This window comes from Delphinapterus leucas, chromosome 15, assembly GCF_059928025.1.
Source record: "Delphinapterus leucas isolate spDelLeu-1000000601 "Yukka" chromosome 15, BTC_Dleu_Yukka2, whole genome shotgun sequence".
In the NCBI taxonomy this organism is placed as follows: Eukaryota; Metazoa; Chordata; class Mammalia; order Artiodactyla; family Monodontidae; genus Delphinapterus; species Delphinapterus leucas.
Genome location: NC_143143.1, coordinates 15,850,435 through 15,865,047, shown reverse-complemented (window position 1 = coordinate 15,865,047; position 14,613 = coordinate 15,850,435). Strand labels below are relative to the sequence as shown.

Here is a 14,613-nt window from a genome sequence, read left to right as displayed (position 1 = left end):
CCAATACCACACTGTCTTGATTACTGCAGCTTTATAGTAAGGCTTGAAGTCTGGTAGTGTCAGTCTTGCAACTTGGTTCTCCTTCAATACTGTTTTGGCTATTCTGATCTTTTGCCTCTCCATACAAATTTTAGAATCAGCTTGTTGATATCCACAAAGTAACTTGCTGGGATTTTGATTGGATTGCGTTGAATCTATAGATCAAGTTGGGAAGAACTGGCATCTTGACAATATTGAGTCTTCATTATTCACTTTTCATTCAACCAAAATTTCATTTGCCTAATGGAACAATCTATTCTTCACAGGGTTGTTTGAAATGGTTTTCATATATTAATTATCTAGAGATACTGTGAATGCTGTGACAATGTACCTGCTCTCAAGGAGTTTATCTTTTAGTGGGAAGGGGGCAGACAATAAACAAACATACAAATAAATTAATAACTTCAGGTAAGCGTTGTGAAAAAGGCACGTGATAAAGAGTGACAGGCAGTGAAAGGGCTATTTAATGTCAGGGAACTTCTCTGAGGAGGCAACATTTGAACTAAGACCTTCATGAAAAGGAAGAGTTGGCCATGAGAAAAATTTTTATTATTATTTTGGGGGATCTGAGTTCCCCGACCAGGGACTGAACCCAGGCCCACGCAGTGAAAGCGTTGAGTTTTAACCACTGGATCGCCAGGGAGTTCCAAGAAAAATTTTTAGATGGAGGGAACAATGGAGATGAAGGCTCTGGAAGCAGAAGTGAATTGGATGGATGGTTTGGAGAAGGGCAAGGTGGCTATAGTATAGTGAACAAGGGGTAAATGAGGTTAAAAAAAATAGACAGGGATCATATCCTGTAGGGTTATTTTATTGAAAAAAAAAGTATAAAATACATGTTGTGAGATACATAAAGTGTACAAATTTTACGTGCACATTTCAGTGAATGTTTACATCTGTATACAACCCTGGATGTGACCTCATCCAGATCAAGATATAGAACAGGAAGGAGTCAGCAAACTTTTTATTGTAAGATGCCAGATAGAAAATAGTTTAGGCTTTGTGGGCTATGGTCTCTGCTGCCACTATTCAGCTCTGCTACTATAGCAGGAAAGCAGCCATAGTTGCTATGTGATGAAGAGGCATGGTCAGATTCCCATAAACCTTTAGTTGCGGACACTGAAATTTGAATTACTTGTAATTTTAACGTATCACAAAATATTTTTTCTTCTTTTGATTTTTTCCTCAACCATTTGAAAATGTAAAAACCATTCTTAGCTTGCCAGCTGTACAGAAACAGGTGGTGGGCAAGACTTGCCCTTTGGGCCATAGTTTACCAACCTGATACATTTCTAGTATCCCCCTTGTGCATCTTTCCAGTTAAAACCTTTCTCTCCCAATGGTTATTGTTCTGATTTTTATCACCATCAATTAACTTTGTCTGCTCTTGAACTTTATATAATTGGAATCATATGCATTTACTCTCGTGTCTGGCTTCTTCAGCTCAACATAATGTCTGTCCTATGGGAATTTTAAACCATGATACATCATTTTCATTTGAGAGAACTAAGATGATCTTAAGTGTGAGAGCATGATGATCTGATTTATATGAAAAGGTCACTCTGGTTGCTGTGTGGAGAACGGAGTAAAGGGAAACAGGAGTGGAAGTGGGAGGCCCAGTCAGGAGTAATCCAAGCCAAGAGATGATGGTGGCTGGACCAGGGTTATAGTCAATGAAAATAGAAGACAGACTTTAGACTTACCTTGAGTTTGAGCTCACACATCCAATACGTTATTTCTGTGTTTCATAAGGTGTGATAATACTAGTAAATTTCCTGAATAATCTTTCTGAGACTGGCATAGTGAATTGTCAGGTATAAACCACGTCTTTACTCTCAAGGGGTTAACAACAGTTTTGGGCGTGGGGTGGACAGACCATGAGTCCAGATACAATGCAATCAGTTCTTTATGGAGCCCAGGAGGCTATGGGAGCCAGAAGGGTAGTCAAGAGAGATCATCTGGGGGTTGTGGCCCTTGAGCTAAATTCTGAAGGAAAAATATTGAAAAAGGATAAAAAAGTATATGGGAAGGCCAAGAAATGTGAGCTCTCTTGGGAGTTCAGTGTGGTTCTATGGAGTCTCAGGAATATGTAAGCTTGGCCTGGAAAGATTTTGAACTGGGCCTAAATGGATGGGCACTTACCCACTTTTTCAATCAAACAATCCATCCTTGATGCTTCTGTGTGCCCTGAGGCTCCAGCATAGGACAGAGGTAGCAAACTGACAGCCTGTGGCTGAATCTGATGTATTTTGCCCCCTTTGCTTTATTTACACTACCTTCCCGGTCCTCCTAGGTTTTTGAGTTTTCAATCCCTGGTTTTTGCTGTAACAAAAACAGTACTTCAAATCAACGACACAGAGAGAGAATCAGCTCTTTGAGTAGAATGGGGAAGAGCTCAACTGAGTGGATGAAGAGGAGCTGAATGAGAGCTTTATCTAGGATTCTGTACCTGGCTCCTAGGGTGGGCTTTAGGTGGTAAATTTTGTTTGTATCCTTGTGACTTTGACCGCTTTGTTATGAATCTTCGTTCTGGACTCTGTCACTAGTTAATCTATGAGCCTCAAATCATTTGTAAAATGGAGCACTGCTGGGATTAAAAGAGATAATCAAGTGCACAAAGTGGCCTCAATAGAAGGTATCTGTTATTATTATTATTTTATTTCGGGGTGAGGGTATCATATTCCCAAAGGGGTTCTTAACCTAAAAAGTTGGCTAACAGATGGCATAAGTGCTTAGGAGTTACTGGGAGTACCATCCTTGTGTAAAACGAAGCAGCTCTACATAAGTGGACTGTCGTGGGAATCCAGAGGCCCAGGTTCCACTGCTAACTTCTTGAAAGTACCTGAGAAATTGCTTCAGCTTTCTGGGTGAGCTATCAAAAAAAAAAGTGGGGTGTATCGATCCGAGTTGGCAGCCGCAAAGCAGCCCCAGCGGCAGGTTCCGTGGTGGAGGGTAAGCTTTCCGCCGCGGACCAAGCGGCGAGCCTCCGGGAGGACTACATCTCCCAGCCTGCCTTGCGCTTCGGACAGCGCCCTACGCTAGCACGCGAACCTCTCCGCTCCCCGAACCTCCTGTTACTGTCTCTCGCGAGAGGACGGGCCGCGCCGGCGGTAGCGATAGTGAGCTGTGGTGGTGGCGGTGGTGTTGGTGGTGGCGGCCGAGACGGCGGCGGCCATTTTGGTGAGGCCTCGGAAGCGGCGGTGGCGGTTCGCTGCGAGTAGCGTCTCCCATTTTTCCCACCCACCGCCCGCATCTCTGTGCCGCGAGAGGAAGCAGTGGAAGCAAGGCGGTGATAGTAACCGCGGGCCCCAGGGGAATTTAAAGGCCGCGAAGGCGGCGGCCAAGAGGGGGCCCTCCCCCCTCCTCGGCGGGAGGGGGGTGGTGCGCACGCCCCCGAGGACGCAGGTAAGGAGAGGGAGACAAGATGGCGGACGCCCCACAGCTCCCCCTCCCCTTACGGGTGACTGCGCGCGCATCTTTCCGCCACCGCCTCCCCTCCCACCTTCCCGGGGTGCTGCGCGCGCACCTTCGGCCGGGGCCCCGGGGCCGGTGCGCGAGGCTGTCGGCGCGCGCCCATAGCGACAGGCTGAGGGGGGCCAGGCCGGCCGGTTCTGGGCCCGGGCGCGTCTTCTCTCCCCTCCCGCCCGTCTGCGCACGCGTGCCTGAGCGAGCGAGCGAGCCCTGAGAGGACGGACCCAGGTGCGCTCCTGCCCGCCCACCAACCCCAGTCCCCCCTAAGGGGCGCGCGGGAAGAGGAAGGGGGGCGTGGGACGAGTAGTCGGGGCCCGCGCCCACCATATCCAGTCAGGAGCCAGAATCTGGCGGCACGAGCCCTCCCTTATCTCAGCCTTTCGCGGTCTGGTGGTGGGGGCTCCCTGACGGGCAGGGATGAGAGGCTTCCTAGTCCTGCGACCCTTGGGTGCGTGGGCTTGGGTTCTGGCGGGAGCCCCCGGGCGGTGCGCGCAGCCGGCTCTCTCCGCCTCCAGGCGCGCACGCGCGGGCCCCTCCCCCAGTCGCGCACGTTGGGTGGGGTGGGAGTCTAGGAGGGGGCGGGGCTATCTTAGGGCTAGTGGCAAGTTGGGGCAGAGGTCAGGGGTCACGCTGGGTCAGGCTGTGGGGACGGGTTGGGAGACGGTAATAAAGAAGGGGGTCGAGAGTTCAAGCTTCTTGGATTCTGGTTAGCTCGATTCCAGTGACTCTTGTGGAAGGTGGAGTGAATCGAAGGCTGCACTGTGGTTAAAGAATTTCCTTAAACACTGGGGAAACACTTCCGGGCCTTGTGTGGGTTTACCCTGCCTATTTCCGGGGTATGGTTCTTTGCTGTTCGGGCTTCCTTACCTCTGCTCCTCTAAGGTCTCCTGCTCTAGTTCTGCTGTTTGGGGAAGTGTCATATGGCGCAGGTATAGGAGTCGCAGGGCCTGCCCTGAGGAAGGGTGGATCCTCCTACGTTTAGCCCTCACTGGAAAGGAGAGCCGGCTGCCAGGCAGCTAGCACCTTTTGAGCTTCTGGACGTGACAGCTTTTTTGGCTTTGTTAATTTGTCCTCCATTCAGAAGTTGGAACCTTTTACCCTTAAGCTTTTTAAACTTGTTTGGGGGGCTTCACTTCCCTGCTTCTCCTCCCCAGCCAGAATCTCATGTTACTAGGGAATTCTGTTTTCACAAAACATGGTTTGTTTTTATTTTTCTGAAATGTGATTTTTTTTTACTACTGTAGTTGTCTTCCGCCTTTAAACTGATTTGGGTATATTTTAAAGCCTCAAAAGTTGGTGTAAAGAAGGCTTTGATGGGTGTTGGTAAATGTGGATTAGTTCCTCACTGCTGTTTTCTTCCCTTTTTGTTTCAGGCGTGATTCCCCTCAGTACGGCGGCACCGTGGAAGTACAGACTTTCACAGGGGGTGTGGTCTCAGCTCACACAGGTGAGGGCTCATATACCATTTCATGTGTTAATGCTAATGGGAAAGATGTTTGAGATAATGATTGTGGTGCAATAACAGATCTGGGACTATGGAGAGAGAAAGATCTGATCACCCTGACTCTACCAAGGAGAGTAGCACGTTCTCTTGGTTTTGGCATCAGACTGTCTAGGTTTGTCCTCCTCCTCCTACTTCCTTACTGTGACCTTATGCAAGTCTTTTGGTCTCTTTGTATTCTGATTTCCTAATTTATAAAACAGAGGAAATATTAGAAGGTAAGCTACGTTTATGTCAGCGGTCTTTTCTGCGTAGCTCTGTTTTTGGTATGTAGAAGGAGCTAAGTAAGCATTTATCACAGCATGAAAAGTATCTGGTTTATAAGGTAGATGTGAGGATTATAGAACACATCAAGTAAGTACTCAGTAAAGTATTTGACACATAGTAGATGCTCAAGAAACGTAAGCTGTAATCACTGTGTTCGATTATCTTTATTTGTTAGTGTTATCCCAGTTTTTTAAGAAGATTCTTTAATCTTTCTAAATCCCATTTCTACTCTTTTTACCCTACTTTAGGTGCTCCAGAGGCCGGTGAACCTGAGTGGAGGCTGGGACGCCCTAGTGGGCCCCGGGCCCTGGAAGGCGGGTCCCGGTGGCCGGTGGCCCAGAATGAGGCCAGCTCCCAGCATGCCCTGCAGCCGGACGCCAGCCCCTCGGCCAGCAGCAGTGGTGACAACGACCCAGTCGTTCTTCAGGCATCCAAAGAGGAGCCTGGGAGTGGGACCATGCAGAGCAGCCCCTCCCCTGCTCACCCTCAGCTCCCAATCTTGCAAACACAGGTTTGAAAGTGGGGAGGGCTCCTTCTCTGCTTCTGTTTTGTGGGCTGCTGGCTTTGAGGCAGAAGAAATGTGGAAGGTCTTAGCCATGTTTCCATGATCCTAGCTACCTTGGTAACTGAGTTTGGAGAATCTTTGATGCTCAGGTGGGCTGTCAAGCCTGTTGGATACTCATATTCTACTTGACATTAGTATAATGTTGATCTCTAAGAGCATGGAAATTCCTCGTTACCTGAAAAAAGTTGAATTAAGCCAGGTTGGAAATGGCGTTTGTGACAAAATGCTTTTAAGACTGCGTACTTTGAGAATAGCTCGGTTTCTTTTGGAACTGGAATGAGGTAAGCCTTATGGATGGTGTGTAGTATTCATTCTTTTCTCATACTGAGGGAGTGCTGGAGGTAGAAGAAAATCATGACTTTTAAAAAACTGGACAGACCTAGGTTTCCCGTACAGTAGGCTTTTGATGGTTATGGGTTTGATATTATTTTCCTGAGCAGCTGGGAAATTATGGGACATAATGTCTTTCTTCATTTAGTTGAGGTAGGAATTTGAGTGGCCCACTATGAGGCTTGTGTGCCAGAGTGAATTTCATGAGTTCCCTCACTATGCACATTTAAGTAGGACTTTGTTCTATACTCATTATTGCTTATACGGTACCTTGTAATAGGTGGATATTTGAGAACAGTGACTAATCCTCCCTTTCCCCATCTACCTCTCCAGTAAAGGAAACTACCGAGGCTGGTGATGAACATAAAGAGGTTTAGGTGATCTTGGATTTTTTGATGCTTTTTGAATTTGGTGGTAGCTCAGATTTATTCACATGGGTGAATCTGTCATACTTGCTGTGAAAAGGAGGGAAAAACAGGGAGTTGTTTATGTGAGTGAAATCATTGAGGTTCTGAAAAGATCATTAAAATTTGAGGTCATGTGCTATAGTAGTAGTCTTGAATTTGGGAATTGTGTAAATGTCAGGCTCTAATTCCTCTTGCATGCCAAGTGTTTACTGGAAACTTGGCTTTGCCGTCTTGAGTACCTTATTAAAACTTTATCCCAAATGTTGTGTTTATAAAAATGAGGTTGATACCTTACTCCAGAGCTTTTTCTTGTGGAGATAGAATGAAGGAATGTACTTAAAACCCATGGTAGAGTGCTGCTAAGCATTCATCTTATCTGTCATTTCTCCCTTTTCTAGATGGTGTCGGACGGCATGACAGGCAGCAATCCTGTGTCCCCTGCCTCATCCAGTTCCCCAGCCTCTAGTGGGGCAGGTGGCATCTCCCCCCAGCATATAGCTCAAGATTCCTCTTTGGATGGACCTCCAGGGCCCCCAGATGGTGCCACAGTGCCCCTGGAGGGGCTCAGCTTACCCCAGGCTGCTGACCTGGCTAACAAGGGCCCAAAGTGGGAGAAGAGCCATGCTGAGATTGCAGAGCAGGCCAAGCATGTATGTATTGGGAAGGCCCATGAGGCTTCTTGGGAGTCTTCCTCCCTGAACTCCTATGTCCCATGGGTATTTTACATTTCTTTCCTTATCTTTGATTTACAGTACAGTCTCTGCTTTGATCTTGAACAAGTTTCTTGAACTCTGAGCCTCATTTTCTTTTTTTTAAAATAGGGATGGTGTAGGAGTGAATAGGCTGTTAAAAGGTTTAAGTTAAAGGAGAAAATAGACACAAAAGTGCTTTGTAAGCTATGAGCCTCCTAAGATTTACTGGTTTCTACTTTTTCTCCTGTAGTCTCTGTTAAACTTACCAGAGGTAAATGTCGTCTCTGGGCCAGCAACATCAGCATTACCTGGGAACTTATTAGAAATGCAAATTCTTCGTAGCCTTCTTCTACCTACCCATTTAAAACTCTAGGCGTGGGGTCCAGCACTGTCTTAAAAAGCACTACAGATGATTCTGATGCATGCTCGAACTTGAGAGCCATTGGTCTAATATCCATGTCTTTCTTGGTGTTTCCTTGGTTACCATCAGGCCATTTAGTTCCTTGTCTCATCTGTGGCTGTTAGTTCCTTTGATTTAGTTTTTGTCAGGAGAGGACAAAAATAATGAGGGCAGTTGTTCTGAGTTTATAAGTCACCTCTGTTAAATAAAAATTTCAAGTGCTTTCATTTTTCTTTTTATGATATAATGAATGTAGAAACATTGTTATCTTTTTGTAATACTAACCACTGTTAATCTTTTTGTGTATAACTGTTCAGTATTTTCCACAAAAAAGTACATTTTAAAAAGTACATTTTTATAAAAATGATATTTTTTAAAAACAAACAGGATTATGTAAATTGGATTTTACAGCATATTTTTAAGTACGAACATATACTCTTGTGTAAGTAGAATTCTGCGGCAGTGAAGGTCCCTTCAATGTATCTAGAGTCAGTAAGGAAGCATGCTTTCCTTGTTCTCTGGGAAGCTTCCCTTGGATATGTTTTCCTAAGTTGTGCCTATATTCATAAGGTATGGAGTGTGAAAAAATGGAAAAAGCATGAAATCTGGTGTGTGGAGTCAGACCTATTTTTAATTCCCAGTACTTATCAGCTCCTATCTTTGTAATCTCAAGTAAATCACTCAATCTCCCTGATCTTCTTTTTGCTCACCTGAAGAGCGTATAATATCAACTCGTAGGATTGGTATGTGGACTCAAGACAAGCATATAACACTCAGTCCAGTCAGTGCCTGTACGTAGTCAGAGGTCAGGTATTCAGCCACGGTCATGAGGTGAAGTATATGTCAAGTAACTTGATTGACCTAGCTCTTCCTCATTAGGAGGCTGAGATTGAGACTCGGATTGCTGAGCTGCGGAAGGAGGGTTTCTGGTCACTGAAGAGACTGCCTAAAGTGCCCGAGCCTCCCCGCCCCAAGGGCCACTGGGACTATCTGTGTGAGGAGATGCAGTGGCTCTCTGCCGACTTTGCTCAGGAGCGCCGTTGGAAACGGGGTGTGGCCCGTAAGGTATGTCCTCAACTGGACCTACTACCTTCCATTTCGTTTTCAGGTTTGCTTTTTCTTGATGGGTAGGTTGGTTGGAAGGGAACCAAACATACTGGTGTACAGTGCTTGTAAATGCTTCTAGTCTCGAGAGGCAAGCTCTGACTTCCCCGGTTTCTTGGCTTTGACTTTTCTCTTTACCCTTGACTTGGGGACGGGCCAAGCGTCTGGCCTTGGAGTGTTTTCACCTCATTCCCACAGGTGGTGCGAATGGTGATCCGGCACCACGAGGAGCAGCGGCAGAAAGAGGAACGGGCCCGGAGGGAGGAGCAGGCCAAGCTGCGCCGAATCGCCTCCACCATGGCCAAGGATGTTAGGCAGTTTTGGAGCAACGTGGAGAAGGTAGGCAGCAGAGATTGGGAAAGGGAAATGCCTTGGGGTTGACTGGTGGGTAGCATGGTAGCAGGAATGATCAAAAGTTCTCCTCGGGAGAGTGGATAATTATTTCATGCAACTCTGATGACGTTTCTGTTGTGTGCTGGACCTTTCAAGCATTGAGTTCTACGAGGAAGAGAGAAGTACAATGGAAAAATATGGGTCCTGCATTTGGGGATTGCTAATAGGACTTCTTGACTCCCCTTGGCCATCTGTCCTTTGCAGCCCGTTCAGCATGCTTTTTCAAGTGTGTGCCATTTACCTGCTTAAATACCATCAAAGTTCTCGTTAACTGAATTGTTCTCATTTATTAAGTTGTAATTGTTTCTTTTTTTTTTAATGTTATTTTGTTTATTTTTTTTTAATCTTTTTGGGCTGTGTCAGGGTCTTCGTTGTGGTGCACAGGCTTCTCTCTAGTTGCGGTGTGTGAGCTTCTCTCTAGTTGTGACGTGTGGGTTTTCTCTCTCTAGTTGTGGCGCCCGGGCTCCAGGGAACATGGGCTCTGTAGTTTGCAGCACATGGGCTCTGTCATTGAGGCGTGCGAGCTCAGTAGTCATGGTGCGTGGACTTAGTTGAACCACGGCATGTGGGATCTTAGTTCCCCAACCAGGGATCGAACCCATGTCCCCTGCATTGTAAGGGGGATTCTTTACCACTGGACCACCAGGGAAGTCCCTGTAATTATTTCTTAAGTATTACCTGGCTTCTGTCTATATTTTCATTCTTGTATTCTGCCAGTTCCTTTTCTTTTCTTTCTTTGTGGTACGCGGGCCTCTCACTGTTGTGGCCTCTCCCGTTGCGGAGTGCAGGCTCAGTGGCCATGGCTCACGGGCCCAGCCGCTCCGCAGCATGTGGGATCTTCCCGGACCGGGGCACGAACCCGTGTCCCCTGCATCGGCAGGCGGACTCTCAACCACTGCGCCACCAGGGAAGCCCCCTTTTCTTCTTTCCACTTCAAACATTCTCTTGTATGTCCGTGGCCATTTACACATGCTTTTTCTGCTGCAGGGGATGCCTTTTTCCTCATCTTCACTTAGGGAACACCTACTTAATCTTTAAGATTCAGCTCCAGATACATTTGTAAGTCTTTCCCCACTGCCAGAGACTAAGCTGGCTCTTCTTTATTCTGTGCTTCCTTTCTGCTTTCCTCAGAAGCACCCTTAAGGTCATTTAGCTCTTCCCTCCTGAAAAGCCAGCCCAGGGCCTAGCATAGTGGAGGCTTCCCTAAATGTTGAGTAAGAATACATGAGTAAAAGATTATCTTGGTGATCCCTCCATTTCATGCTTGTGTCAGGTGGTGCAATTCAAACAACAGTCCCGGCTTGAGGAAAAGCGGAAAAAAGCCCTGGACCTGCACCTGGACTTCATCGTGGGGCAAACTGAAAAGTACTCAGACCTTCTGTCTCAGAGCCTCAACCAGCCACTAACCTCCAGCAAAGCTGGTTCCTCCCCTTGCCTTGGCTCTTCCTCAGCTGCCTCTAGTCCTCCACCCCCAGTTTCCCGGATGGATGATGAAGGTGTGTGTCCTCTTTAGCTCTGTTACTCTTCCTCATGTACCCTTTCCAGAGCTGAAAACCCACCCTGTGGCTTGCAGGGCCCCGTGGACTTTGTGACCTTGTTCTCCTGCTATAGATGGGGACTTCCAACCCCAAGAGGAGGAGGAAGAGGATGATGAGGAGACGATTGAGGTTGAAGAACAACAGGAAGGCAATGATGCAGAGACCCAGAGGCGTGAGATTGAGCTACTTCGACGTGAGGGAGAACTGCCACTGGAAGAGCTGCTCCGTTCCCTCCCCCCTCAGCTGCTAGGAGGGCCTTCCAGCCCCTCAAGAACCCCCTCATCTCATGATAGTGACACCCGAGATGGGCCTGAAGAAGGTGGTGAAGAAGAGTCCTCTCAGGTGTTGAAGGTATGGGCAGAAGGGGATAGAAGGTGGGTTCAGAGTGGGAGCAGAGGGAGAGCCTTAAGGACTGAGTTCTTCCGGTCTATGAGGTTGGTTGTGGTTTTTAGGAGTCCTCCGTGGTCTGAGCAGTTGGGCTCTCATTTGAGGTTGGATAGGAAAGAACCTGGGTTTGGGGCAAGTTACAGTGTGAGATGGCCAGGTTTCTGATGTGTGGAAGAGTGTACTGTACTCTTAGAATTGCTGTGTGAGCTTGAAAAAAAACTTACTTTGGTCCTTGTCACTTCTGTGAAATGGCCCTAATACTCACTTGCTGGTTTGTAGGTTCGGAGCTGAGATGGTAACCTTGAAGTCTCTTCTGGACCTAAGCTTTTTGTTTTTCCATGTGTCCGACTGCATGGGGTTGGTGTTGGGGGCCTGTGTTTCTCTTCTAGCACTTTCACAGGTCCTCCCCCGGGCAGTGGGGCCAGGATTTGGTAGCTGGTACTGAAATTGAAAACCCTTGGTTGTATCCTTGCTCTGGGACGGTGTCATTGGCAACTGTCACTCAGTGGGACAGAGAGACTATTCTGTGACATCTTATTCAACGTTGTGTCTTTCTCTTGCTGCTCTAACCATAGGCCTTCTCCTTTTTCATCCTCTGCCAAACAGGTAAAGCCCCCGCCCTCCTCTGTCACACAGCGCAACAAACAGCCTTGGCATCCGGATGAGGATGATGAAGAGTTTGCTGCCAATGAAGATGAAGGTCAGGCCTGTTCTCAGTCCTGTTGCCTCTTACCCCTTAAATTGTCTGGACCTAATATTTCAGACTTTCTCACCTCTTCCACTTGGACTGTGTTCTGAGCCTCTGTCCCCGCTGATCTTGGTTCATTCTCTTTCCTAGCGGAGGATGAAGAGGATACCATAGCAGCTGAGGAGCAGTTGGAAGGGGAGGTGGATCATGCCATGGAGCTGAGCGAGTTGGCTCGAGAAGGTGACACCAGACATTATACTGAGTACCCACTTGGTGTCTCTGTGCAGAATGCCAGAGATAAAGAAATGAATAAGACACTCTTATCCTTTCTGGAGATACTCCAGATCTAATGACAGAGACAGATTTATAGATGGTTATAAGTAGAAAATTATGATTGGTTATGATGGAAGTTTGAACAAAGTGATGTGAGAGCTGAGTGGAGGGAAGAACTATTGGAAGAGGATAGTGTCCATGTTTGATCTGAACCTTAAAGGGGAGGTTCCTCGGCTTGATGCCGTCCTTCCCAATGGAAGGCAGGACCATCCACAGTTCTAGCCCACGTTACGGGGCTTGGCTGAAAACAGCTGCTGCTGAAAGTAAACTCTTTGGCCTCCCTTCAGACCTGGGCCTGGCAGTGTCTGTAGAAGCTGAGGTAAAATGAACTGGCACCACTCAGACCTCCCCTTCTTCCCCGTGAAGCATGTAAAGGCTTATCCTTCACTTCTCTTCCAGGTGAGCTGTCTGTGGAGGAGCTACTGCAGCAGTACGCAGGAGCCTATGCCTCTGATGCCTCTGCCCCAGGTTCTGGGAGTAGTGAAGAGGAAGATGAAGATGAAGTTGAGGCTAACAGCTCTGACTGTGAACCAGAGGCGGCCACAGAAGCTGAGGAGGCTACTCAAGAGGATAGTAGCAGTCAGTCAGGTGAATGTGTGGTCATGAGGCAAGAGCTGGGGAGGGCAAGACTGGAGGAGTAGGTATGGTGAACACTAAGCCTTGATCTTGTGCTTTAGACTCTGCTGAGGAACAGAGTGAGGATGAGGAAGATGAGCATTCAGAAGAGGAAGAGACAAGCGGGAGTTCGGAATCGGAGGAATCTGAGTCTGAGGAATCTGAGGAGTCCCAGTCACAGAGCCAAGCAGATGAGGAAGAGGAGGAAGATGATGACTTCGGGGTGGAGTACTTGCTTGCCAGGGACGAAGAGCAGAGTGAGGCAGATGGAGGCAGTGGACCTCCCACCCCAGGGCCCACCACCACTCTAGGCCCTAAGAAAGAAATTACTGACATCGCTGCAGCAGCTGAAAGTCTCCAGCCCAAGGGTTATACCTTGGCCACTACCCAGGTATTTCCAGGCCCAAGCTTCTGCTTTCTCATATCTTTTTTAAAATAAATTTATTTATTTATTTATTTTTCGCTGCCTAGGGTCTTCATTGCTGCATGCAGGCTTTCTCTTGTTGCGGCGAGTGGGGGCTACTCTTTGTTGTGGTGTGGGGGCTTCTCATTGCGGTGGCTTCTCTCGTTGTGGAGCATGGGCTCTAGGCATGCGGGCTTCAGTGGTTGTGGCACTTGGGCTCAGTAGTTGTGGCTGGCGGGCTCTAGAGTGCAGGCTCAGTAGTTGTGGCACACTGGCTTCGTTGCTCCATGGCATGTGGGATCTTCCCAGACCAGGGCTCGAACCCGTGTCCCCTGCATTGGCAGGTGGATTCTTAACCACTGCGCCACCAGGGAAGCCCCTGCTTTCTCATATCTTGAGTGTCCTGTTTCTCAGTGACAGATTCCTCAATTCCATTGTGTTACCTCTCCTCCTACCTACTAGGTGAAGACACCCATCCCCCTGCTCCTACGGGGCCAGCTCCGGGAGTACCAACACATTGGGCTGGACTGGCTGGTTACTATGTATGAGAAGAAGCTTAATGGCATTCTTGCTGATGAGATGGGGCTAGGCAAGACGATCCAGACCATTTCCCTGCTTGCCCACTTGGCCTGTGAGAAAGGTAACTAGGCCGGGCCCTTTTTCTTGGGTCTCCCTTGGCCAATTTCCTGGGAAGCTTATTTAATGACTTCAGCTGTAGCATGGTGAAACAGTCTCTTGCTGATAAGTAGCTTCATTGACTCTGGTCAATAACTGTATAGAGAGCTCATTGTAGGCACTAGGATTCCCCAACCCCCCCCCCCAAATTTTGACTTAGTTGATTTACAATTTTCGGTTAGTTTCAGGGGGTACAGCAAAGTGATTTGGTTATGCGTATGTATGTATATGTTCTTTTTCAGATTCTTTTCCTTTGAGGTTATTGTAAGATATTGAATGTAATTCCCTGTGCTATGTAGTAAATTCTTTTTATCTATTTTACATGTAGTAGTGTGTATCTGTCATTCCCATACGCCTAATTTATCCCTTCTCTCCTTTCCCTTTGGGTAACCATAATTTTGTTTTCTGTGTCTGTACGTCTGTTTCTGTTTTGTAAATAAGTTCATTTGTATTATGGTGCTAGGATTCTTAGGAAGGGCCATTAGGACAGAATCGTCAGGGTTTTATACCTGAGTTCCAGAACCCCAAAGTTTGTATTTCCTTACCATCTCTCATCTTTTTTAAAATTCCTCTGCCCCAGATCTCTCCGAATCTTACTTTATTTTCTAAAACTGAGGTATAATTAACATTTAACACTATATTTCAGATGTACAGTATAAAGATTTGGTATGTGTATACACTGCAGAATGATCATCATAGTAAGACTAGTTAAGGTCCATCATCATACATAGTTACAAAACATTTTGTTTTTTCCTGTGGTGAGAACTTTTAAGATTTACTCTTAGTAATTTCACATGTGCAATAT

General features: G+C 47.0%; 1 protein-coding gene and 1 non-coding gene across 7 annotated transcripts in view; both read left to right on the top strand.

Annotated features, from left to right (window-relative positions):
* The first annotated feature begins 3,139 nt into the window (after positions 1–3,139).
* The window catches only part of SRCAP (Snf2 related CREBBP activator protein), a 32,381-nt gene continuing 20,907 nt past the window's right edge, over positions 3,140–14,613 (top strand). The window contains exons 1-13 of one of the 6 annotated variants that reach the window (XM_089895877.1): positions 3,140–3,158; positions 4,884–4,957; positions 5,527–5,789; positions 6,979–7,230; positions 8,552–8,737; positions 8,975–9,115; positions 10,443–10,665; positions 10,781–11,058; positions 11,701–11,794; positions 11,933–12,022; positions 12,515–12,703; positions 12,793–13,121; positions 13,596–13,773. In XM_089895877.1, coding sequence (XP_089752003.1) covers positions 5,736–5,789; positions 6,979–7,230; positions 8,552–8,737; positions 8,975–9,115; positions 10,443–10,665; positions 10,781–11,058; positions 11,701–11,794; positions 11,933–12,022; positions 12,515–12,703; positions 12,793–13,121; positions 13,596–13,773 — 2,014 coding nt within the window. In that variant the 5' untranslated portion in view covers positions 3,140–3,158; positions 4,884–4,957; positions 5,527–5,735. The other 5 variants (XM_089895875.1, XM_022588239.3, XM_022588240.3 and 2 more) reach the window with 5 other exon arrangements.
* LOC115803812 (small nucleolar RNA SNORA30/SNORA37 family) lies at positions 11,480–11,610 on the top strand. Its single transcript, XR_004024602.1, has one exon. It is a non-coding gene; the product is annotated as a small nucleolar RNA SNORA30/SNORA37 family (small nucleolar RNA).